The 25,290-nt window shown below is 40.3% G+C and overlaps 1 protein-coding gene across 5 annotated transcripts in view; it reads left to right on the top strand.

Annotated features, from left to right (window-relative positions):
• Window positions 1–25,290, top strand: part of SIPA1L1 (signal induced proliferation associated 1 like 1) — a 522,698-nt gene that overhangs the window by 380,905 nt on the left and 116,503 nt on the right. For 4 of the 5 annotated variants that reach the window (XM_073608614.1, XM_073608618.1, XM_073608615.1 and 1 more), the window contains exons 8-12: window positions 11,845–12,002; window positions 13,309–13,885; window positions 15,010–15,284; window positions 18,566–18,844; window positions 23,247–23,399. In XM_073608614.1, coding sequence (XP_073464715.1) covers window positions 11,845–12,002; window positions 13,309–13,885; window positions 15,010–15,284; window positions 18,566–18,844; window positions 23,247–23,399 — 1,442 coding nt within the window. The remainder of the gene's footprint in view (window positions 1–11,844; window positions 12,003–13,308; window positions 13,886–15,009; window positions 15,285–18,565; window positions 18,845–23,246; window positions 23,400–25,290) is intronic. The other variant, XM_073608616.1, reaches the window with a different exon arrangement.

Raw genomic sequence — 25,290 nt, 5'->3', positions numbered from 1 at the left:
GCAAGTGTTGCAGCTGCTCTTTACACAGCAGCCCCTGTATATTTTACTAAGGGGGTTTTTCCTTTAACTGTTTTAAGCTTGAAGTAAAGATTGATGCTTTAATCGCATCCCAGAGTGGGACTAAGTATAGCAGCTCCCCGTCCATTGCTCAGGACCCTCATTCTGAAGAACAAGGGGCAAGAGATGACGAATTTCTCTCAAGGACCAGGAAAAGGCTGATGTCTCCTCTTCCGAAGAACCTGATGCGGAGTATCAGGTTCGCAGGAAAGGTTGTTGGTACAGTCGCTCGCTAAATTGGTCTGCTCCACATTTTTACTGCCAGTAACGCAGTCAGTAGATGGGCCCACTTCTGGTTTGGGTTCACTAAAGCCTCCCCAATCTGTTCATGCTTTTCCTATCCATTCATGGCTAAGAAAGCTTATGTATTCTGAGTGAGAGCACCCAGATAAACAGTTTTTAGCTCTGAAAAAGTTCTCAATACTTTATTCTATAGAGGAAGGGTTTTATGGGGAGGTCCAGCAATTTACGCTGCTATATCCTCTGTAAATAAAAACCTGACTTGTCCAATAGACAATGCTCATATGCTAAAGGGTCTAACAGACAAGAGGTTGGAGTTCCTTTTTAAAAGAACTATATTCCGCTCGCAGGTTCAGTCATCCATCCTGCGCTGGCAGTGTTCAGAGTATCTCAGGCCTTAAAGGATCAGTTTATAGAGGTACTCAAAGTTATTCCTGATCAGCAGGCCCAAAATTTGGCCAGCATATCAGAAGTGTTTTTCATAGCGTCAACTGTAAGATTTTATTCTCCAGGCCTTATGGCTCATGCTAGGGCTGGTACATGTGCGTAGAATGCTATGGTTGAAAAATTGGTCAGCCAAAGCGCCATGAAAAAGCTCTTGGCCAGTTTCCCTTTTTATGGTGAACGGTTATTTGGAGACGATCCAATGGATTTCTAATGGGAAAACTTCCCTTTTTTCCAGTTAAGAAGTTTTTATCTTTTTAAATATGCTTCTTCTCCAGTACCAGGGGCATCAGCCTCCAGTCAGTCACGACGGCCTCCACCATCAAGTTTCAAGAGGTAAACCTCAGGGTCAGTCCCAGGGTCAAAGAGGACCTGGGGGAGGTAACCCACAAAACAAAATACTAAAGCCTTATGAAGGGGCACCCCCGCTTTCACGAGTGGGGGAAAGGCTTCTACAGTTTTCAAGGGTCTGGCAGGAACAATGTCAAGACAGATGGGTGGCTTCCTCAATTTCTCTAGATTACAAACTAGAGTTCTGAGGGTTCCCGTCTCCTCGTTTTCTCAGATCAAACATTCCCATAGATCCAGTGAAAAGGAGTCTCTTTCTAGCTTGGATCATCTCTTGTCTCAAAGAGTGATATCGGTGGTCCCCTTGATAGAGCAAGGATTAGGGTTTTATTCAAACCTTTTTACGGTTCCAAAACCGTACGGGGATGTCAGACCCATTTTAAATTAAAAAGATCTAAACCGGTTTTGAATATCCGTTCTTTTGGCATGGAGTCAATCCGGTCAGTATCCTCCATCCTGCAAGGGGGAGAACTTCTGACGTCAATCGATATCAAGGATGCTTTTCCATGTGCAGATTTGTCCCCACTCACAAGAAATTTCTACGCTTCTAGGTAGAAAATCTTCATTTCCAGTTTGTAGCTCTGCCTTCGGTCTAGCTACTGCACCTCAAGTGTTTACAAAGGTCCTGGCTCCTCGTTTAGCCAGGTTAGGGGTTAAAGGTATAACGATACTAGCCTACTTAGACGATCTACTCTTGATAGATCAATCAGTAGCCCACTTAAATCCAAAGTTTGGTCACCACAGTCAGCTACCTGGAATACCTAGGTTGGATTCTCAACCTAGATAAATCCTCCTTAGAACCATCAAGGAGATGGCAGTACTTGGGGCTGATCATAGATACAGCTCAGAAGAGGGTGTTTTGCCCCAGGAAAGGATCAGTTCCATAAGGGAACTGATTCAGTTGATCAAGACAAAGAAGAATCCTTCTAATTGACTTTGCATGAAATTGTTGGGAAAGATGGTGGCTTCTTCGAGGCCGTTCCTTATGCACAGTTTCATTCAAAACTGCTGCAAAATAGTATCCTGTCAACTTGAATCAAAAAGGTCCAAGCTCTGGACTTCCCAATGCGTTTATCCCCCAAAGTGCGTCAGAGCCTCAATTAATGGTTGATATCCAAGAATCTTCAGAAAGGAAAATCCTTTCTACCAGTTTCCTGGAAGGTGGTAACAGATGCCAGCCTTCTGGGCTGGGGAAGCAGTCCTGGAAGAAGCGTCTGTCCAAGGGAAATGGTCCAAATCAGAGAGGACTTTGCTCATCAATATTCTAGAGATCCGGGCAGTACACCTGGCCCTAGAGGCCTGGACGCTCAGATTACGGTATTGTTCTGTCAGGATCCAATCCGGCAATGCCACAGCAGTGGCCTATATCAATCACCAAGGGGGCACGAGAAGTCGTGCAGCCCAGAGAGAGGTGAATCATATTCTATCTTGGGCAGAAAACAACATTCCTTGCCTATCAGCAATTTTCATTCCAGGAATAGAAAATTGGCAGGCAGACTACTTGAGTCGCCAACAATTGTTTCCGGGAGAATGGTCCCTTCACCCTGACATCTTTCTGTCAATATGTCAGAGAGGGGGAGTGTTCCGGACGTGGATCTGTTTACGTCCAGGTTCAACAACAAGATTGACAACTTTGTGTCAAGGACAAGGGATCCAATGGCATACGGAACAAATGCCTTGGTTTTTCTGTGGGATCAATTTTTTCATTGATCTATGCGTTCCCTCTTGTTCTGCTGCTTCCGCGTCTTCTCGCAGGATCAAGCAAGAAGGGAAGGAGTTGATTCTTGTGGCCCAGGAGATCTTGGTTTGCCGAGATCATAAAGATGGCAGTAGGGGACCCTTGGACCCTACCTCTATGTCCAGACCTTCTCTCGCAAGGTCCGGTATTCCATCCTACCTTACAAATGCTAAATTTAGCGGTTTGACTATTGAGACCCACATTCTGAAAGATCGTGGGCTGTTGGCTTCAGTAGTTTCTACTTTTAATTAATACTAGGAAGCCGGCCTCTAGAGTCATATTCTATAGAATCTGGAAGGCATATGTCTCCTGGTGTGAATCCAGGGGTTGGCACCCTAGGTAATATGTCATAAGTAGGATCCTTTTATTTCTATCAAAGGCCAGATGTTGGCCTTAGCGGTGTTTTCTTTCTACGACCATTTGCTTCACACTCTCTGGTTCGTAACTTTATTCAGGGGATAACGTGGATTAATCCTCCAGTTAGGTCTCCCCTGAACCCCTTGGGGCTTAAATTAGTCCTGTTGGCTTTACAGAAGCACCCTTTTTTTGAGTCAATACGAGATATTTCCTTGGTCCTCTTGACGAAGAAAAATAATTTTCTTGGTTGCCATATCTTCTGCAGGAAGAGTATCAGAGCTGGCTGCTCTTTCTTGTAAAGAGCCACATTGGTTTATTCATAAGGATAAGGTTGTATTGTGGCCTCATCCTGTATTCCTATCAAAGGACGTATCAGTTTTTCAGGTAAACCAGGATATTGTTCTGCATTAATTTTTTCCAGAACCTCGTTCTATGGAAGAAAGTCACTACATTCTCTTGATGTGGTGAGAGCGGTCAGGGTCTATTTGAAAGTGACCGTTTGGATTCTTAAAACAGATGTTTTATTTATGTTGCCAGATGGTCCTAAAAAAGGGGACAGGCAGCGTTGAAATCTACTATTTCTAAATGGATTAGTCAAGTGATTGTTCTCGCTTATGGTTAAAGAGGAGAATTCCTCCTTTTCATATTAAAGCGCACTTCTCCTGGGCTGTTAGTACTTCTTAGGCAGTGCATCATCGAGCCTCCATGGCTCAGATCTGCAAGGCCGCAACTTGGTCTTCAGTCCATACATTTACCAGATTCTATCAAGTAGATGTAACAGATCATGAGGATATCGCCTTTGGGCGCTATGTACTGCAGACTGCAGTATGAGTCCTCTAGTCTCTGGATGCCCTACTTTTGTTGTGTCTTCCTCCCTTCAGTTGGCATTGCTATGGGACATCCCACATAGTAACTACTATGGCTCTGTGTCCCGTGATGTACGATAATAAAATAGGATTTTTATAACAGCTTACCTTTAAAATCCTTTTCTTTGAAGTACATCACGGGACCCAGAGGTCCCTCCCTTCTTTGGTATACACCTGTATTGCTCTGCTACAAAACTGAGGTACTCCCACAGGTGGGAGTGATTATATAAGGAGTGCACTTTTTAATTTAGGGCGTGCCAGTGTCCATCACCTGAAGGTGGCCTATAACCCACATAGTAACTACTATGGCTCTGTGTCCCATGATGTACTACAAAGAAAAGGATTTTACAGGTAAGCTGTTATAAAAATCCTATTTTTTGCCTTGTGGCACAACCACCAAATATGTAACATTGTTCCTTCCTGTCCTCAATGGAAAAAGCAAGAGAAGTATTGGGATACAGACTTGGCTATCTGAGATGGAGCGAAGTACCAGCGAAAGAGTATTTTGTATGAGTTCTCCAAAGCCAAAATATGGTTGGACATTTAGCTGTGAGGTGTCAAATGTCCTCCCAGTCATAAGAAAGTATACAGTGCATCCGGCAAGTATTCACAGTGCTTCACTTTTTCAACATTTTGTTATGTTTACAGCCTCATTCCAAAATAGATTAATTTCCCTCACAATTCTACAAACAATACCCCATAATTGCAATGTGAAAGAAGTTTGTTTGAAATCTTTGCAAATTTATTAAAAATAAAAAACGTAAAAAATCACATATAAATAAGTATTTACAGCCTTTGCCATGACGCTCAAAATTGAAATCAGGTGCATCCTGTTTCCACTGATCATCCTTGATGTTTCTACAACTTGATTGGAGTCCACCTGTGGTAAATTCAGTCGATTAGACGTGATTTGTTTAAGCTCACACCTGTCTATGTAAGGTCTCACAGTTAACAGTGCATGTCAGAGCACAAACCAAGCCATGAAGTTCAAGGAATTGTCTGTAGACCCCTGAGACAGAATTGTATAGAGGCACATATCTGGGGAAGGGTACAGAAAAATGTTTGCAGCATTGAAGGGCCCAATGAGCACAGTGGCCTCCATCATCTGTAAATGGAAGACTTTTGGAACCACCAGGATTCTTCCTAGAGCGGGCCTCCCTACCAAACTGAGCGATCGGGGGAGAAGGGCCTTAGTCAGGGAGTTGACCAAGAACCCAATGATCACTCTGACAGAACTCCAACGTTTCTCTGTGGAGAGAGGAGAACCTCTCTAATTTGCAGGGAGATCATCCAGTGGGGGGTTGAAATCTGAACTACACTCCGGACACCTGCATCCCCCGTGTCCCCATCCTGCAATCAGTGGGAGCCACTTAGGAGATCAGATCTGTGGGAGCCGATGGGAGACAAGCTGTCACTAGTAAGTGACAGCACATGCAGACCCCGCCAGGAAGTCGGCACTGCGGAGCGCTAATCCCAAGCATTGAGACATCGGAAAAAGTCTTGCTGCCTGTGATTAGCGCTGTGCAGTGCCGACTTTCTGGCAGGCTCTGCACGTGCGGTTTGCGAATATGCCTGAGCTCATCCTTAATCACTAGCAAGCACAGAAGCTGGACTGTCCTCTATGTTTGAAGTATGCAACTGAATTATGAACATGATGTGTGGTGTATACGCATAAGTAATATGGTCACTGTAAATGTAACATTTAAAGTAGATGAAAAGATAAAATAGGGAAGAGTTATAACCCTTGTCAGGTTTTTTTTTTTTTTTTTTTTTTTTGCGGTCTGTCTCACTGAGATGCTCCTCGTTGCCTATCTTGATGATATAATGGGAAGAGAAAGAAAATTTCTCCAAAGCGAGGGAAAATTGGCTTTAATAGTTGCAACTAACACAGGTCCCCATTGGAAATTTTACCCTCACCCTTTGTAAACTTTTGGATTTTTCCCTCACTTTGTCTCTTTGTCTAAAGCTGGGTATACACTAGTAAAATTTTGAATGAAAATTCTTACGAAAATTTGTTCAAATGTCGTTTGAAAGCAGTTAAAGATTTAGCTTGCGTCTAACATTCGATTTAGGATTGAATGGACTTTACTAAACAAAAATCGCAAACAGTGTTAGAATTTTGCACATTTTAGAAAAACTTTCCATCCTGCTCCTTCACTGCAGTCAAAAATGATTGTCAGTTTTACCTCACTAATGAATAGAAAAATGAATGAACATTCTCACAACAGAAAATATCGAACAAAATTCTACTAGTATATCCAACTAGTATATATATCCAGTATACCCAACTTAAAGCAGTAGTAACGTCTATGTATTAAAGGAAAAAAAATGGGTACCCCGGCAGATTTGTCATAATGTACCAGTATGCACTGCATACTGGTACATTATGACAGACTTACCTTCAAACTGAGCCCTCTATCGCTGCGCTGACATGGCTTTCCCTGGTCCCCAGCAGCTTCCATCTCCACCTGGTCTTCCTATCAGATTTCCTATCTTCGGCCAGATGGATTGGCCAGGCAAGGTGACAGCACTCCCACGCGTGCACATGGGAGCCCTATCGCCACTTAATGTGGTCAGAGCTGTGCATGTGCAGCTCAGATCACATTACCCGCTGACCGGCAGGGGGTCATTTATGACAGAAGAGACCTCTATGGTCTCTTCTTTCATAAAAACCCTGTCTGTCAGCAGTTTTTTGAGATTTTCACTTTACTACCACTTTACACTATATGTAAACCCTCACCTTGTAAAACAACCCATTCAGTTTAAAATAGAAATGAAAGGTAAAACATTTGTGGATACATATGAAAAAACATTATAAATCCCCCCCCCCCCCCTTTTTTATGTGTTCACATGATATCTTCTCTGAGCTGCAGAAGGAGCTTAGAGAGCTAAGGGGGCAGATCTGATCTTCCCAGTGAATGGCTGTGCAGGTGTGGCGCGTGTTATGACAAGTCTGATCATTGGAGCAGAGCAGGGAGAGTTCTCAGCACAGTTAGAGAACTGACTACGCTGTGTTCTCATGTCTACTGTGGTCAGTTTTTGACAGGAAGGTAGAGGGACTGACAGGAACACCAGGGATTTCACACAAAGGAAGCAATACAAAGAGAAAAGGATACTTTTTCATACAAGCACTTGGTACAGCAGGCACATATCACAAATATGAAATGTTGGGTTTACTTATTCTTTAAGTGACAGTAGTAACCAGGGCACTGCATCGCTTTAACTGACAATTGTGCAGTGTTGCACCAAAACAAAATTGACGTCCGTTTTTTTCCCACAAATAGAGCTTTCTCTTGGTGGTATTTGATCACCTCTGTGGTTTTTATTTTTTGCGCTATAAACAAAAAAAGAGCGACAATTTTGAAAAAAAGCAATATTTTTTACTTTTTGCTATAATAAATATCCCCCAAAAACATATAAAAAAACAAATGTTTTACTCATTTTAGGCTGATATGTATTCTTCTACATATTTTTGGTAAAAATCTTGCAATAAGCGTATATTGATTGGTTTGTGCAAAAGTTAAAGCGTTTACAAAATAGGGGATAGATTTATGGCATTTTTATTATTAATTTTATTAGTAATGGCGGCGATCTGAGATTTTTATCTTAACTGTGACGACATGGCGGACACATCGGACACTTTTGACACTATTTTGGGACCATTGTCATTTATACAGCTATCGGTGCTATAAAAATTGATTACTGTATAAATGACACTGGCAGGGAAGGGGTTAAACACTAGGGGGCAATCAAGGGGTTAAGTGTGTCCTAGGGAGTGATTCTAACTGGGGGGGATGGGCTAGCACTGACATGACATCGATCACTGCTTCCGATGACGGGGAGCAGTAGATCCCCGTCATGTCACTAGACAGAACAGGGAAATGCCTTGTTTACGCAGGCAACGCCATGTTCTGCCACTCTGTGATGCGATCGCAGGACACTGGCAGACATAGAGTCTGCAGGACCCACGGGCACGGTCACGCTGTACCCGGCGGGCGTGCCCACTAGCCCCGCAAATTAAAGTGGACGTACAGGTACGCCCATTTGCCCCCTGCTGCCATCGTGCCGACGTATATCGGCGTGCAGCAAGTGGTTAATAAATATACTTGATTAACTGTCCTGCATGGGTTCCTTATTTGAAGACAGCAGTAGAGCTAAAAATACTAACAAGCTGAGCAAGATATGAATTGTTCATTATGTGCAAATTGAAGTCCTAAAGTGTAAGTGTAGACAAATGGCAAAAAACGCAATAGATGCTGTATATACCATAAATATGTGAGCAGACTTACCTGCCAAAGCATTTGTTTTCCTATTAAGGCAGTTTTATCATTCTGATGGCCCTGGCAGAGCCATATCCTAACCATTTTCTGTTCTTCACTGAAGTGAAAGCAATGGAGCTTGGTTAGGATTTTGGAGAAACAGCAGCTCACGGGAAAGAGGCTATCTCTACCCTTCAGTGCCATTTAGACCCTTCTGTATTCTCACCCATATTTTTTTTTTTTTTTACTACTTGTGTCCCTGTCCATAGATTTCTGACTTTGTAGGTCCTGTGACATCACAGGGGCTGGAAAATCATGCAGCTGAAAGGAGGGATGCTTTCATTTACTAGTGCTATAGGTTGCCCCGCAGTGTGAGGAAGGTCAAAAGTAACAGAGAAAGGCGGTGGGGTGTGTAATTCAGAGTCTAAATCTGGCCACCTGAGGCAGCCCTAATGTCAAGGAGTTACAGGGAAGCATTGGTAAGTGGTCACCCAGCACAGCACGGTAGTATACTGGTGGAGGGGGGGGGGGGGAGCAGTTTATGCTGCAATATACTTTAACATCAATGACAGCTTGAAGTCTTTTGTGGTATTTGTGGATGAGGCTCTTTATCTTCTCGGATGGTAAAGCTGCCCATTCCTCTTTTCAAAAAGCCTCCAGTTCCTGTAAATTCTTGGGCTGTCTTGCATGAACTGCACGTTTGAGATCTCCCCAGAGTGGCTCAATGATATCGATGTCAGGAGACTGAGATGGCCACTCCAGGACCTTCACTTTATTCTGCTGTAGCCAATGACAGATCGACTTGGCCTTGTATTTTGGATCATTGTCATGTTGGAATGCCCAAGTACGTCCCATGCGCAGCTTCCTGGCTGATGAATGCAAATGTTCCTCCAGTATTTCTTGATAACATACTGCATTCATCTTGCCATCAATGTTGACCAAATTTCCTGTGCCTTTGTGGCTCACACATCTCAAAAACATCAGCATTCTACTTCCGTGTTTCACAGAAGAAATGGTGTACCTTTCATCATAGGCCTTGTTGATTCCTCTCCAAATGTAGCGTTTATGGTTGTGGCCTCATCACTCAAAATTACTTTGTGCCAGAAGGTTTGAGGCTTGTCTCTGTGCTGTTTGGCATATTGTAAGTGGAATACTTTGTGGCATTTGCATAGTAATGGCTTTCTTCTAACAACTCAACCATGCAGCCCATCTTTCTTCAAGTGCCTCCTTATTGTGCATCTTGAAACAGCCACACCACATGTTTTCAGAGAGTCCTGTAATGAGTTTGGAAATTCTAGAGAAATGCTTAAATAATGCATTACAATTTAACTAAACCCATTAGATTTTAGTAAGCGAAAATACGACTAAAACTAAAACAATTCAGATGACTAAAACTAAAATGGCATTTTAGTCAAAAAACTATGAATAAAACTAAATCGAAATTTGACATCAAAATTAACACTAATGAGATAAGAGCTGCTCATCAATTACAATTGTATTTGTGGCTGGAGTTGGACTTTAAAGCTAATTTTCAGGCTGTTTTAAAAAACGTGAATCCTGGCACATTCATCAAAATATTGTATTTTTATATATGGAAGGAATAGGTACCCAAATGCATGTTTACATTTGCTTCCAGTAAGCTCCTGCGGAACAGGAATTGGGCTGCTAGTGGGAGGGACAGCAGTGAGAGCTTAACTTTCTACTGTGTCTAACCCTGTATTTAATCTAACCCTGAAAGCTTAAAAGCCAGAGGAGGGAGCCGAGTGATGATGTTCTGTGGTGATGCTCCTTAGATGTCCAGTACCCAGAAAAATAAATTAATATGCTTATATTAAAAATTAAAAAAAAAATGTCCATCCAGTTTCCATTGTACAATACATGTTTACATTTTCGGCACAGTACACAAGGTTCTGCCTCTTTTAGCCTTCTGTAAGAATATATTTGCAATACAAATTGGTAGGGTAGCGGATATGTATGCTTATTTGATTCAATTAAAATAAAATTTGTGTATACCTTTTTTTCCATTGCATTGAAGACTGTATTTTGTTGATTGCTAGAAACACGTCTGAGCAAAGTAATTTTAGTTTTACAAACAAAAAAAAATGGAATGCCCCATTGTGTAGAATCAGTTTTTTTTTTTTAATTTTAGGCATTGTGTCACATACAATTGAATCACATTGTGTAACCTATTGTGTAACCTAGCAGAATAGCCTTTAATATGTCTAAATTGTAAAGTCATAAATATTTTAAACTTTCGTCTGCAATAAATGTGATTTCCTTGGAAGCTTGGCATGTTAAACTACTATCTGATGCACAAGCAATTGTTCCACTATTAAAATTAAAGGAAGCGTTAAACTTGGAGCATTAAAGTCGGTCGTTTCAGCATGCGATACTGCCATTTCCATCTCCAGAACTGAATGTCCTAATAGGAAATAGACAATAAAGTAATGTTATATTTAAGGTAATTAAGCAGATCCCAAGCAGTTAAAACAGTCAGCTTCATAGAGAAATAATTACAAGTGCGCTACAGTAAGTGGTTGGCAGCACGTGTTGCCATAGGAACGGAAGTCTGAATTCCTGCAGCTTGCTTTATGCTCACAAATAGAATTTACTGCTGGTGAATGGGGGTGGGGGGCATTCAGAGTTAAATTGGAAATGTATTATTCATTTAATATAGCATGTTTTCACTTGTTATGTCTATGGATATACAGTGTTTATGCCTTAAAAAATCAGGGATGTCAGAGACCATGGTTTGGAGGGATTGAATGAATCAGCCTTTTGTGTACTATGGCTGAAAACAGAGCTGTTTCTGTATACCTGTGTATTGTTGCAACATCTGCAAGACTAAAAATACTCCTAATTTTATTTTTTTATTTTTTAAGTTAATGTTAGTCTGTTTTGGAATCTGCATAGAATGTGGCAATGGTTGGTCTAAATTTAAGGAAAACACAATTTTCAGTATAAAAAAAAAAACAAAAAACTTTTACCTGCACAGTTCATGTTAAAATGTAACATAAACCTTTGGCCATTTTAAAATGTTAACCAATGGAAACTGAGCTCTGGAAGCCCTGTAGCCTGGGATTCTCTTGTTATGCAAATCTCTACCAGCTTTTGTGATGTGATGGTTGATCCAGCCTCCTCTCACAACCCCCACGAGGGTGCCTTTCGAAGTTTTGGGCTACATTCCAGTTCTTATTTTTTTTTACTTGCAGGTCTGAAAAGGAACCATGTTACACAGTTGGTTCCCTTGCAAACAGAGATTTGTTTTAGTCTTCCAATTTTACAAATTAAATCTTTATCAGATTAATGATTCCTGCTGTTAGGCTCATATTTATATTGATTATATTATTTAGGAGGTCACAGATTTATTTTTTTGCTTTAATATGTATTTCCGTGCTATTTTTCCATATCCAGGGATTAGTTTACTGTAATATAACCTCACAGAAACTATACATACATTGTGCTTGGATCTTTAGCAGTACAGCTTCTATTGTGTTGCTTAAGTGCCTAAAGCTGTGATTTTGTTTAATTGCAGCTGTTGAGAAAGCGTCACATTGGAAACGATATTGTGACAATAGTGTTTCAAGAGCCTGGAGCCCAGCCGTTCAGTCCCAAGAACATCCGCTCTCATTTCCAGCATGTTTTTGTGGTCGTAAGAGTGCACAACCCATGCACGGACTCTGTCTGTTACAGGTACGGTTCCCCAGTGAATGGCCACTTTGCATGCCACTTGAATTTTTATATTGACTTCAGTAATATGATCTGTGAAGCACATGATGGTGGTTTCACTTGGTTGAGCTCAGCTATTAACCATGTGCTGTCATGGAGAATGTCATTCATAGGCATTAAGTAAAGGGCGTGACAACCCAGTCTTTTTGTTCTTTTTTTCTTGTTTTCTTTTCACTTTCTGCTTTTAGGTTGGTCTTCATTTATCTGCATTGTTCAGTGAACTGTGGTGTGAACTATACATAAGTAACCAATAGCAGATCAGCTTTCAGTCTTCTAAGTATCTAAAATCCGGTTCTTTGCTTAGTTTATTCACATAGCTCTTTACACTGCTCTTACATATAGATCCCTTTTGTAGCTTAATTTATTTTAAGATTTTATGCTCATTAACAAATTATTAATAATTGTCAGACTTAAAATATTGCTCCTAAAATTTACACTTGATTGTAAAAATGTTTGAGTGCGCCATTTTCATCAGTTTGTAGCAGGAAGATTAGATGTGAGAACATCCCTACAATTGTCAGCATATAGTTTACACAAACCTATAGAGTGGCTAAGTCCAGATTGTAAATGGATTAAACACATTAACATGCAACAGTGTAAAACATGAATGACAGTGCTAATGCCATCTCTGCTCAATAGTTTTTTTTATTGCTTGGCTGTTATGCTGCCCATAGATAATAGTCTTCAAACTGGGCAGTTGGAATAGTGATTTTGGCTAGATCAGATGGCAGTTGCGGCATTTATGGATTCCTTTGGATACACATAAGGATAACTACACCTCAGAAATTTAAACACTCCTGACAAATCAATCAGCTCTGCAATTGCAGACGCAAACGTTTTTGCAATATGCAATTGTATGTCTATGGTAGAAACAAAATGCTATCAGGTTCAGGAAATGTCAAAACCTCAAGAACCAAGTGGCTTGTGCATATGCTGCCCATGAATCTGGTGGCAGTTTATATCTGTGTGTGATTTTGGAGTTCTGGTAAGCACTTGTAATCCCTGGGGCTATTTTCGCAGTGCATTAATAAACTTTAAGGATTTTGGTTAAGAGACTTTCTCTTTGTATTTTATGTGATTGTATGTTTATGCATACATAATTTTGAAAACCTAATTCAGCAGTTGAATTTTACATGCACATTCAGTTTAACTTACCTCAAATATTAGTGATTAGCTTTGCTCATGTGCTGATTTAGGTAAAAAAAAGTAGAAAAGCACTTGTTTTTTATTCATCTGTTAAATGGACTTAATATTTGTTTTTCTTTTGTAGCGTTGCTGTTACACGGTCAAGAGATGTGCCTGGCTTTGGCCCACCAATCCCAAAAAGCTTTACTTTTCCTAAATCCACAGTGTTCAGGGACTTTCTTTTAGCTAAAGTTATTAATGCAGAGAATGCAGCTCACAAGTCTGAAAAGTTCCTAGCAATGGCAACGAGAACCCATCAAGAGTACCTGAAAGACCTTGCAGAAAAAAATGTCACCAACACCTCTATTGATTCATCTGGAAAGTTCCCATTTATCTCACTGGCCTCAAAGAAAAAGGAAAAGGCAAAGCCATACTCATGGGCTGAGCTGTACAGCACAGGAGCAATTGTATGGAGTGTGCAAGTTGAAGACTTCAGTAATGCTCTGGAAATTGATTGTCTTTTATGTGTTTCAAATGAAATACTGGCCCTGATTGATCAAGAGACAAAAAGTGTTCTCTTCAACTGTTCAAGCCGTGATATTATAGGATGGACGTCCAACAACACAACTATTAAGATGTTCTATGAGCGAGGGGATAGTGTGTTCGTAAGAAGTTATAGCCACAACACAGATGATATAAAGGAGATTGTCAAGAGGCTGGAAGTAAGACATAGATGAGTCATGGTTGAAAAGTCACCTAAGTTCTAAAAACATTTAACTCTGTCTCGAAGTATAATATATCACACACAGGTGACAACATTTATCTTTCATGGAGTGTGGGTATCGGAATGCAAACTCCAGTATTAATCATGGGCAGATCTTGGCCAGGTAGCAGACTTAGGCTTTGCATACTGGGACTTTTACCACCACTGGGGTGTGCAGACTCTTAATTACTGTTGCATTGCATTTAATATTGCTCCAGATATTGGAGGTATTGATGGATTCTATGCTTTTAGTTTCTGTACTAATCACTGAGAGGTTCTTACCAATTTAGACAGGATGTTACACAGCATATTAGTTTGGACCTACTAAAAACGAATGATCTTAAAGTGGTTGTAAACTCTCCCCGACAACTTTGTCCCGTGTAAATCGGCATAAAAAACCCTAATGAACACTGTAGCTATCTCCTTACTTGCTTAGACTGCATAATCACTCACAGCTTCATACTATACCCCATGTGACCATGTGACATCACATGCAGTGTAAACTTGGGCATTGGACAGGATTACTGCAGCCTTATCAGCTGAAGCTAAAGTAAATACTATGACATAAAACAAGTCAGCTATAAGCAGTTAAACAGGGTTGCCATAGAAACGTTGGATTGAGAAGGAGGCTTGGTTAACAGTACAGGAAGTGCTCAATGTAAGGGCGGAAATACACTCTACTGTAGACTCAGAAAACAATACTTAAGATGGCGCTGCCTAACCCCTGGAAACAAGTTTTTTAAAGTTTCTTTAAACAGTAAGTAATATGCGATTTGGGCTGGATTACAGTGGCTATAGTTTGATAATTACTTATTATAATGGACTAAATGAAAAATAGCATCAGAGTGGGAGAGTTTACTTTCTCTTTAAGTGTTTTGATTATGAATGTGCTTTATTTAATTAAAATATCTTTACCATGAGAGTGGTATAACAGAGATTGTACACTACAAGAGGTTCAGAGTATTATATTTTATGTAGTGGGATTGCCTAAATGGCCTTGCCTTTCCAAGTCACTTCTACTGTGTTTATACATGTTTGAATATCTGATTTTCCTTACATTACTAACAGCATTTTAAATTTCAGATCATCACTAAAGGTTGTGAGACAGTGGAAATGACACTGAGAAGAAATGGACTCGGACAGCTTGGCTTCCATGTTAATTATGAAGGAATAGTTGCCGAGGTAGAGCCTTATGGTTATGCATGGCAGGCAGGTTTAAGGCAAGGAAGCCGTCTGGTTGAAATCTGCAAAGTTGCTGTGGCCACCCTGAGCCATGAACAAATGATTGACCTCCTTAGAACATCAGTGACAGTTAAAGTTGTCATCATCCCTCCACATGATGATGGAATCCCACGCAGGTATTCATTTAGGGGTTTTGTTTATTTACATATATGTAAGATCTCAAACCCAGAAATTGTGCTAGGATAGTCCACAGAAGATCTAAAAAGAACAGCCAATAGGCATCTATCCAAATGTCAGTGGATGGACTTGCTCTAAAAAGACCACAAAACTCCCCATAGATCTTTGATATCTCCCTCTTCACACTGATATTGAATTCAGATCTACCAAAATAAGATGCAGATATCATGTATGGAAACATATATTGTGCATGTTATGTTATTTTATCTCTATTAAATAGACATAGGGACAGGGACTTGTTTTACATTAGAGAACAGAAGTATGTACTCACTTTTATGCAGAGGTTAAGACCAGGACAACCCTATTAAATGTTCCTAATGTTTTCATATTGCTTGTGTATTTTTATATGTATATTGATATACAAAATTAGGGTACCTATCGAATTTGGATTCAACAATCCATTTACTACAGTACAGACATATATGTTCTTGACTGTGAATAGTCAAGTTGAGTGAATGTTCTCACTTATTCTTTCTGGCAGGTAGAAATCTGTAAGTAGCGCACCTTCCATTGTAGCTTCAGCTGAGCAAACAGATCAAACTAAACTAGGCAGGTCTGTAAATGACATGCTCTGGTGGCAGACAATAAAAAGTGTTTTTTTTTTTTCCTGTACCTAAATCGACAAAACATGGCATAAAATAATGGAGCACACAAGGGATGCTGGCATCTTAACTGTATTGTAATATATCATGTCCATCAAAAGAGCAAGACCTGAAAAAGGAGCAAACTGAATACAGGCAGTCTCCGAGTTACGAACACCCGAGTTAGGAATGACTCCTACTTACGAATGGCCTCAAATGCTGACCACTTGTGCACCACGCTGGTCCTGGATACCTCCGGACACATCCCATACTGCAGTAATACATGTACTGCATGGCCAGAAGAACCCCAGATAACATAACAAGCGCCTGGAACAACCCACATCCATGCACAGGCAGACGTTACACTTACAAATGCAGTGTTCCGACCAGAAGTTACACTTACAAATGCAGTGTTGGGACTTACGAACAACTTCGACTTACGAACAAACCTACAGTCCCTATTGTGTTCGTATTGTGTTCGTAACTCAGGGACTTCCTGTAACATGTTATGAACAAAGTGAAGAGGGAACACAAACATAAGCACCCTCTTTCTTTTATGTATGTTGTGTTCAGCTGGTATAATACATATACATGTAATTGACTAAAAGTCTAAAGCCCACAATGGAACAATTAGCGGCCGCTCATTAGTAGCATAAATGCTAAAAATTGTTTGGCTGTATAAAACATAATAAAAAACAGCACCCAAATCATCTCAATGCAAACATAAATATTTGTGAACAAATATAGCCCTCTTATGTTAGGATTACTGCAATGGAAAGAGTCCTTTGTGTTCAGAAAATCTTCCAGCTTTAAGTAAAATTAATCCACAACCCGTGTTGTGTACCAGTGCCTTCACCACAGTGAAAATCTCAGAACTCTCCATCCCCCTTCAAAAAATTCACCAGATATGAAGGACTTAATTTGACATCCTTGATGAAGCCATAAGGACCAAACTAGTTGGGTGAGACTTAGCAGGATACAACAGCACATCCTGTGTTTGTCACACATGCAGAAGGAACTTCCAGGTTTAGCGGCATCATGTTTTGTTTTAGCCCACACATACGCTCTGAAGGGTATCTGCCAAGTTAAGACTATCGGAGCTAATCGTACTGTCCTGGAAAAAGTCCAACCCTCCGTCTATTCCAGCATGGAAGGCACTTATTATCAAAGCCCTCCCCTTGTATAAAGCCACGTACACTGGCAGGGGAATACCTACCAAATATGACAAAGTATGGGGTGGTTGGATAAACAATTCATCTACAGTGTCCGATTAAACTAATTTGGCATAACTCTCAGGGAAGTATATATTGCACTTATATGGAGGTGTGCTTTGGGTCTATATATTTACTTTTGAATGCTGTTTTCATTTGGTTGTCCGGTGGTTTGTAAAAGATCTGTGGAGCTAGTATATGTTTTAAATGTAAAGAATTGCATCTAATGTATTTCTGCAGCAAAACTTGCTGAGAACTTGTTCATGTCCAGCTTTCCAGTTATACTGAAAGCCCAGTGCTGAGGTCGTTTGTGTACTATGTCTTGTGATAGGCCTGATATCAAGCTATTGTGATATTGTAATCGTAAAACGTAATAAAAATAATTAAAAAAAAAAGAATATTGGAGCTGCCATTGCTGACTCATATTATGGAAAATTGTGTGATCCAGCGCTGCCATCCTTATCCTTTCCTTACTACTTAGTGACTAACCTGGAAAACGTATGCAAATATTGCATGATGTTCTAGGTGAGGGACTAGATATGAACGGAATTACGGATAAAAATGACATTGGTGGCTCATACGCCTTTTAACCTGAATCAGATAGTAGCTCCCTTCATTCTTTGTTGACAGGTTTCTTTTAAGATGTTGAATGTTTGTAAGAACTATGTTTTTTTTTTTGTTTTGTTTTTTAGTGTTGTGTTTCAAGCTTGTTGTGACTAACCTGTTTTTGTCATATTTAATTGTGGCTCATGAGCTGCAAAGGCTTGTGAAATCTTTAATCTGGCTTTAAAATTACTGCAGCAGATAACTTTGTAATGTCAAAACCTTAAATCAGAGCTCCAGCTGTTTTATAAAAAAAAAACACACCCGTGCTGTTTGCGCCTAAAGCTATACCAAACCAGATTAGTAGTTTATGTAGATTTTCTAAATGTTTTTTTAAAGAAAAAAATGTACTTTGCTGCCCCACCGAGCATGCTCTCATCTTCAGGGTGGGCATCTGAAGCTCACTGGTATTTCCTTCAGGGATATGGCTCTGCTGGCTACCCAGGATGCACCTCTCGATCTTGCGCATGCGCAGTGCGTACAAAGCCCGGAACGCACATTGAAGCGGAGGATGCCTAATGACTTCTGGGATTGATAACACTCATATCCCAGGAGCCAGTGGACAGACATGACAAGGTAATGCGGAAGCAGAGAATTGACAAGGAAAGTAAAAAAAGGCCCAGTAAATAATAGGAAGTGATCACGAACGTGGGGTTGGGGGGGCACTTGGAGAGGTTGATACAATGCCTGGAACTCCGCTTTAATGGGGTGGTCTTTGAATGGATATGTACTCTATTACCTATAATATATGGAAGGTAAAAAGAAATAGCCAGTTTTTTCTTTGAATCCATGCGTTTTGACAGATTATTTATTTTTTTAAAATAGAGGTTGCTCAGAGACGTATCGCATGCCAACAGTGGAATACAAAGTAACAGAGGGGATCCCATATGAGTTGAAATTCCCTTTCAGGAACAATAACAAGTGGCAAAGAAATGCAGCTAAGGGTGAGGCTGCCGGGCTTCGACAAGTTCCTTCTCAGCTACAGAGCCCTGTATCGTCAAGGGTCTCCTCTGTTAAAGGCGATTCAAAAATACAGACACCAGAACGTTCTGCAAACATTCCACGGAGTATTTCCAGCGATGGACGTCCTCTGGAGAACAAGAGGTAGGATCATAAAAAAAAGTTTCTCTTGCTTTTTCCCAGGCATATTCCAGACCGATTACATGGGGTGTGTGCTGCAACTTGGGTTCATACATGGATTTTAAGACATACAGGAAAATCTCTGAGTGGGATACCAAACAATTCTTACACTTACAATGGTTCATAATCACTAGTATATTTTCACATCACTCAAAAATATCTGACTGTATATGGCCACCTTTCAAGTTAAAGAGGAACTGCAGTCTGCTCACATAATTTGTAATAAAAACATCTTTGCCATTCTGAACCTTCCCTCCAATCACTTTGCATATTATTTTATATTTTTGTACTGTGATTCTGTACTTGCCAAATATGCTGCAGAAATTTCCCTCCACTAAGTCCGGCTGCATCCATTTTAACTGTGGGCAGCTGAAGCTGCTGCCTGTTCACTTCCTGGATTTACACAGACACCCAGAGGCACACCTCCAGCTCTGTAGCCCTGCAGCTCTCATTGGCCCTCTTATGACTCACCCCCACCCCTCCCTTCTTGGCAAACACTCACAAGAGCGAGAGAGAGAGCGCTGTGCATGATCTCATAAGCCTAGGCTAATGACCAGACAAGAAACAGGAAGTGGGCAGAAAAAAAAATGTTTTACTATCCATAGTTAAAACAACAAGAACAGAGGATTTCGTAGATGGAACGTTAAATTACTGAAAGTCCACTTTAATGCCTGATGTCATTAAAGCCAGGATATTACCTCAAAATGCAGAGCTGAGATCATTAAACACATCTAATTTATTACTTCTGTAACATTTTCCTATGTGCAAGGTTGAATATTTATGATATGAATATGTATTCAACAAGCTGATAAATCTGTATGTTTACATTTTTTTTCTAAATTGATGTACAGCTTATATCTTTATTGTACAATGCAAGACAGAGGCTGATATTCATAGACTATGGGTTATAGGCTCCTACCTTCAAGGGATTGGACACTGGTAAAGCTTTTGGACAGGCATTCCCCTATAACCCCACCTCACTTCATGAGTCCTCCATTTTTTGCTAGTGTCCTTAGGCAGTTGAGGTCTCCCATTTGGAGATTTTTTTATTTGCTTAACCTGTTTCCTTTGTTTGAATTTTTTAGTACATTTTCTCTATAACATTAGAAACACTGCATACTGATTGGTGTAACCTCTGTATCACCTTGGAAACTGTATCCAGACTCCATGCTATGGGGACGGTCTGTAATATAGCTTCAGGCATGGGATTCTGCCAAGGCGCTCACCTTGGCACTGAGTGTAATGCATGTAATTAGCTGCAGGGTGCTATACAAGTCCATGGTAGTGGTCTATTCCTATGCTTCCCAGACTCTGAAAACCCCTCCGGGGAAGGTATGCTTACTGGGACAGGTAAAGGCTCGACCCATATAGGGACCAGCATCAGCGACTTAGAAAGGTAAGACAGGTTTGTTCTGTTAACGGATAGATACTGTAACCCACATTAACTACTTGCCGACTGCGCTATAGCCGAATGACGGCTACAGTGCGGTCGTCCAGTTCTGGGAGGCTGTCATATGACGGCCTCCTATGTTCGCGCCCGCTGCTGGGTGCAGGCAGCGCGCTCTGTGTTATGCAGAACACAGATTGAGTTAAAGAGCCAATTAGCGACTCTTAACCACGTGATCATCTGTGTCCAATCACAGCTGTTCACGATGTCAACAGAAGCCAGTTGCCGGCTCTCTTCACCGCTCCTTCTCATGCGGTCAGCATGTGGAGGAAAGGAGAAAAGAGCCAATAATCAGCTTCTGCCAATCAGTGCCCACCGCTGCTGCCAATCAGTGCCCACCGCTGCTCCCAATCAGTGCCCACCGCTGCTGCCAATTCATGCCACCAGTGTCTCGTCATCAATGTCACCTATCAGTGCTGCCTACCAGTGCCCAACAGTGCCTCTTCATCAGTGAAGCCTATCAGTTCCGCATCATCAGTGCACATCAGTGAAGGAGAAAAATTACCTGTTTGTAAAATTTTATAACAAACTAGAAAAACGTTTCTTTGGGGGTTTTTTTCAAAATTTTTGGTCTTTATTCATTTAGTTAGCAAAATATAAAAAACCCAGCGGTGGTTAAATACCACCAAAAGAAAGCTCTATTTGTGTGGAAAAAAGATAACAATTTTGTTTGGGTACAGTGTTGCATGACCGCGCAATTGTTATTCAAAGTGCGATAACGATGAAAGCTGAAAATTGGCCTGGTCAGGAATGGGAAAGTGGGCAAGTGTTTAAGAGAATCAATATCTACTTTAAGTACATTTTTTAAGTGTCTCCTAAATAGTATTCAGCTTGTGCAGGAAATCATGAATATGTTTCTGTTTACTCACTTTTCAAGTGTTTAAAGTTTTAAACTTGACAATTAAAAATTCAAAGCTTAGTCTTAGGTGGAAGACTATGTGTTACATCACAACACAGGCCACCACTTCTGCCTTTATAAGACTGCAGAGGAGGGAGCCCAGGCTGTGACGTCAATACAAGAAAGACAGGTCATCCTGTCCCCCCTGAAAGGTGCCAAATGTGGCACCGGAGGGAGGGAGGGAGGAATACAACAAGTGTAAGTTTCACTTTTGGGTGGAACTCCGCTTTAAGTTGCAGTATCCCTCCTCGGGCACACTTACCCCATTTCTGCATCCTACTCTGAGTGCCACAGGGAAAGACACTCACTGATAGCATTGGCAGACACCAGGCACAAAGGAACCATTCATTTGGCAAAGGTTGGCAAAACACTCAAGCTGCAACGGGGTGACGATGCTTCTCTTGCAGTGGAACGGGTCTCTATTTTAACACTGGTCCCTGCACCTCATTGTACTTCTATAATGGAGCAGGCAGCCTACCTGCATAAGGCAGATTTCTCTGCAACGATGTCTTGTGGAGTGAAATGGGGTTATAGGGCTACATCCAGGGGACATCTACAAAAGCTTTGCCAGTGACCAATCACCTAAAGGCAGCAGTTTCAGGACTAGAAATATCTAGTCTATGTCTTGTACTGTACTACAACATGTGGGCTTTACAGGTAAGTCAAAATTCAATTTTTATGAGTAAGACAAACTTCCATTGCAATGTGGGTATTGATTTTTTTTTCTTGTTCAAACCTACTCAACTATGGTGTGCATTCAAGAAAATCTTATCAATGAACTTTAAAGCAGATCATGTCCAATTTACACTGAACATTTGATTAGAAAAATACATAGGTCAGGATTAGACTATGTGAAAACCTCACGTCAAAACAATCTTGGTTCAGAAATATAGGCAGTTGAAGTTATTGGTGAATCTCAAATTTTCTGGTACAATTGAGCTTTGTCATGCTTTCTTTCATGTCTCAAGCCCTCTCTAGTTGTGGCCGAGGCCAGCTATTATATTAAACAACCATCTTCGGTTAACCTCCCTGGCGGTATGATTATTTCGGATTTTAGGTGCTGAAAGCGGTACAATTATTTTGCATGGAAATTTGGCGTTTTATATTGTAGGTCTGTAAATCTTAACAATAACACACTTAAATCTGTCCAAACCAGAGTCTAGTAGATATCCCGGGTATGATAAAGTTTGAAACACAAAAACATAAATTATAATATAATAAATAAAAATAAATAATTAAAAAAAATTTTAAAAAATAGTAATAAAATAAATTTCCCCACAATTCACTATCGCTCAATTCTGCAAGTGTTCTAATTTACTATCGCTGTTTTCTAGCTGGTCTAAAGCCATTTTTGACGTAAAGGGACACTTTTTGGTTGCTATGGACAATCTCCAGTTTCCAGGCAGAAAGAACAGTATATATCACATAAAACTGCATGCAGGGCATGGGCCAGAGCACTGGGGACAAATGGGATGTGAAATCATTTCATACAGTACTGTAATCTGTAAGATTACAGTACTGTATGTGTTATGATTTTGAATTTTTTTTGAATTTGCCGCCAGGCTCCGCCCCCGTGCGTCGCGCCGCTCGCAGGGAACGGAGCCTGGCACGGAGAGGCTTCGGAGGAGGACGGAGTCCTCGGACACTGTGGGGGACATCGCAGGATCCCGGGGACAAGGTAAGTAACGCCGCCCCAGGATCCTGCAATGCGATCCCGAGTGTGGCTCGGGGTTACCGCTAATGGTACTGAATTTTAACCCCGAGCCACACTCGGGAATACCGCCAGGGAGGCTACATAGCCAAGAGGCATTTTAGGAATTGACAACTGCAACTGAATTGTAAAACATCTTGGCTTTCCCTTTTATACATTTTACCACATTCATTTTAAATCATCTTCTTGACTGCATGTGTTTCATGCTTTCCTTTTCTCACTTTGATAGCGTTCATATATATATTTTTTGTAGCTAATTAAGCTCTCTCCTACTGTGTGCAATAAATCTGTCTTATTTGGTTTAAATAAGGCTGTCTCCAGGTTCAGAGATTTATGTCTCTGTGTCATCTGTGGCTCTTGGACGATCTCAGCAAAGTCGTAGCTCTCCTAGCAGTCTTTCCACCTCCAGTGATACCGGCTCCAGTGGAGGCTCCCAGCGCAGGCAGAAATCCATGCCTGAAGGGTATGTTTTTCCTCCATGTTGTACCACAAACATTTTGGCATTGGGATTTGTAGGTTTGAATTGCCTCCTAGTTGTTTTTCCAAGTAGTTATACATTTCTATTTCTGGGCATGCAATGTCTGTTTTCTTTGAATTAAAAACTTTCTATTCAGCCTTTCAGCTTTGGGAATGTGACAGGGGCAGCCAGTTGTAAATCCTCATTAAAAAGGATATTTTTTTCACTATATAGGCTTTCAGAGAGTGAAATTCCTTGTCAGGTGAGATGGTAATATCCAACATTGAGTATTAGATGTTATTGTAAGTAGAAATGAAATCTCCAGATATGATAGAAGGGGTTTACCATTGGAGTGATTGATCAAAGGAAATAGTCTGACTCCCATCGATGGGACCTGTAAAGACTTTTTTATTCTGCTATTGTGACTGGATTTAAATTGGCATTTGCCTTGGCTAAGTGTATTGCCCTCCTTTTAGATCAGTATTAAATATAAATTCTGTGGAGCTTCCTAGTTTTTTGTTTTTTTTTTAATTTTCAACCATGCTACCGATGAAGCAATAAATTACTCCTGTTTTGGTTCTGGCTTTTGTAGTTACGTTTTATATTACAGCGTTGACAATTGTCTGCCAAAATTTTTTACAGCATCTTGTGATTAGCCTTATTTGGGGTACATCTTTCTCATTCTGGTTGTACTTTGCGTTGACCATAACAACCTCTGTACAGTAACATGTACAGAGAAACTAAATTTCAGCAGTAATCTGTTATGGGAATAAAAGGTTGGTCAGTATAATTCATGTTAGTTTTCTTTTCATATTACATTGCTCTTTCTGCATTTACAATTCCATCTGCAGTTTACTTCACTTTGACTTGGTGCAACTCATAATATGTACTTATTACAGTCATCGGCATGCATGTCAGCAAGAACTGACGCTTAAATGTGCATGTTACAATGCATGCTTCCCATTGGCTTGACCAAGCTGTCATCAGAAGTTAGTTGTTGTAAGACCATTAACCTGGTTTCCAGCAATTGATTTCTGTCACCTATCAACTGGTGCTTGCAAATTGCTTTTTTATACTTAAGTTACCATACATACAGTGGCAAGAAAAAGTATGTAAAGGTGGAAAAACACTGTGCTAGGAAATAATAAAAAGCCAACAGCACCAAGTTAATTTTTGTTATTGAATTATTAAAAAAAAATCATGTACGAACTTAACATTGATTTAAAAATGTATTTAAAACAGACCTATGCACATATATGTTTCCTGTTAAGTGAGTTCATAGACAAATCGAAAAAAGTGGAGGCAAAATGGACTCTCATGGTACAGTATGGACTTACACAATTAATTTAGAAAAATATATAAATTTATTATACAGAAAATATTTTTAGTTAAAAACATAGACAGATATATACTAAATACCAGGTGCTACTCGTAAGAGGCACCCAATTCTCTGACACTTTTCTGGGAACAGAAAGATCAAACAAATTCCGTAGTATTTTTAATGGAAACAATTCTCCAGTTGCAAACTCTACATGTTTCACGGTGACCCGCTTCCTCAGGAGTATACTTGTCAGAGAATGATCTACAAGAAAAACCTATAAAGTAAACCAACATGTAAAAAATATATTGCAATATATGCAAATCAGACAACGGAAACCAAACAGGTCACCAACCAACATAGTGAGACGTCATATATCCGTGATCTCAAATGTATATAGAAATCATGGTAAACCCCCTAGGGAAACCCCCTGTAGTATAGATAGGACCCAATAGGAATGTAGTTATAGGAGGAGAAGAAAACTCACCCAAATGGCTAGCCTCAAAAAGAAATAATGGTTTCTTTTCCATCTATATATATACTTTGGTGACCCGTTCTATTTCCGTTATCTGATTTGCA

The sequence above is a fragment of the Aquarana catesbeiana genome, linkage group LG13, assembly GCF_042186555.1.
Source record: "Aquarana catesbeiana isolate 2022-GZ linkage group LG13, ASM4218655v1, whole genome shotgun sequence".
NCBI lineage: Eukaryota > Metazoa > Chordata > Amphibia > Anura > Ranidae > Aquarana > Aquarana catesbeiana.
The sequence above is the reverse complement of the archived record's forward strand: the minus strand, read 5'-3'. Positions and strand labels throughout refer to the sequence as shown.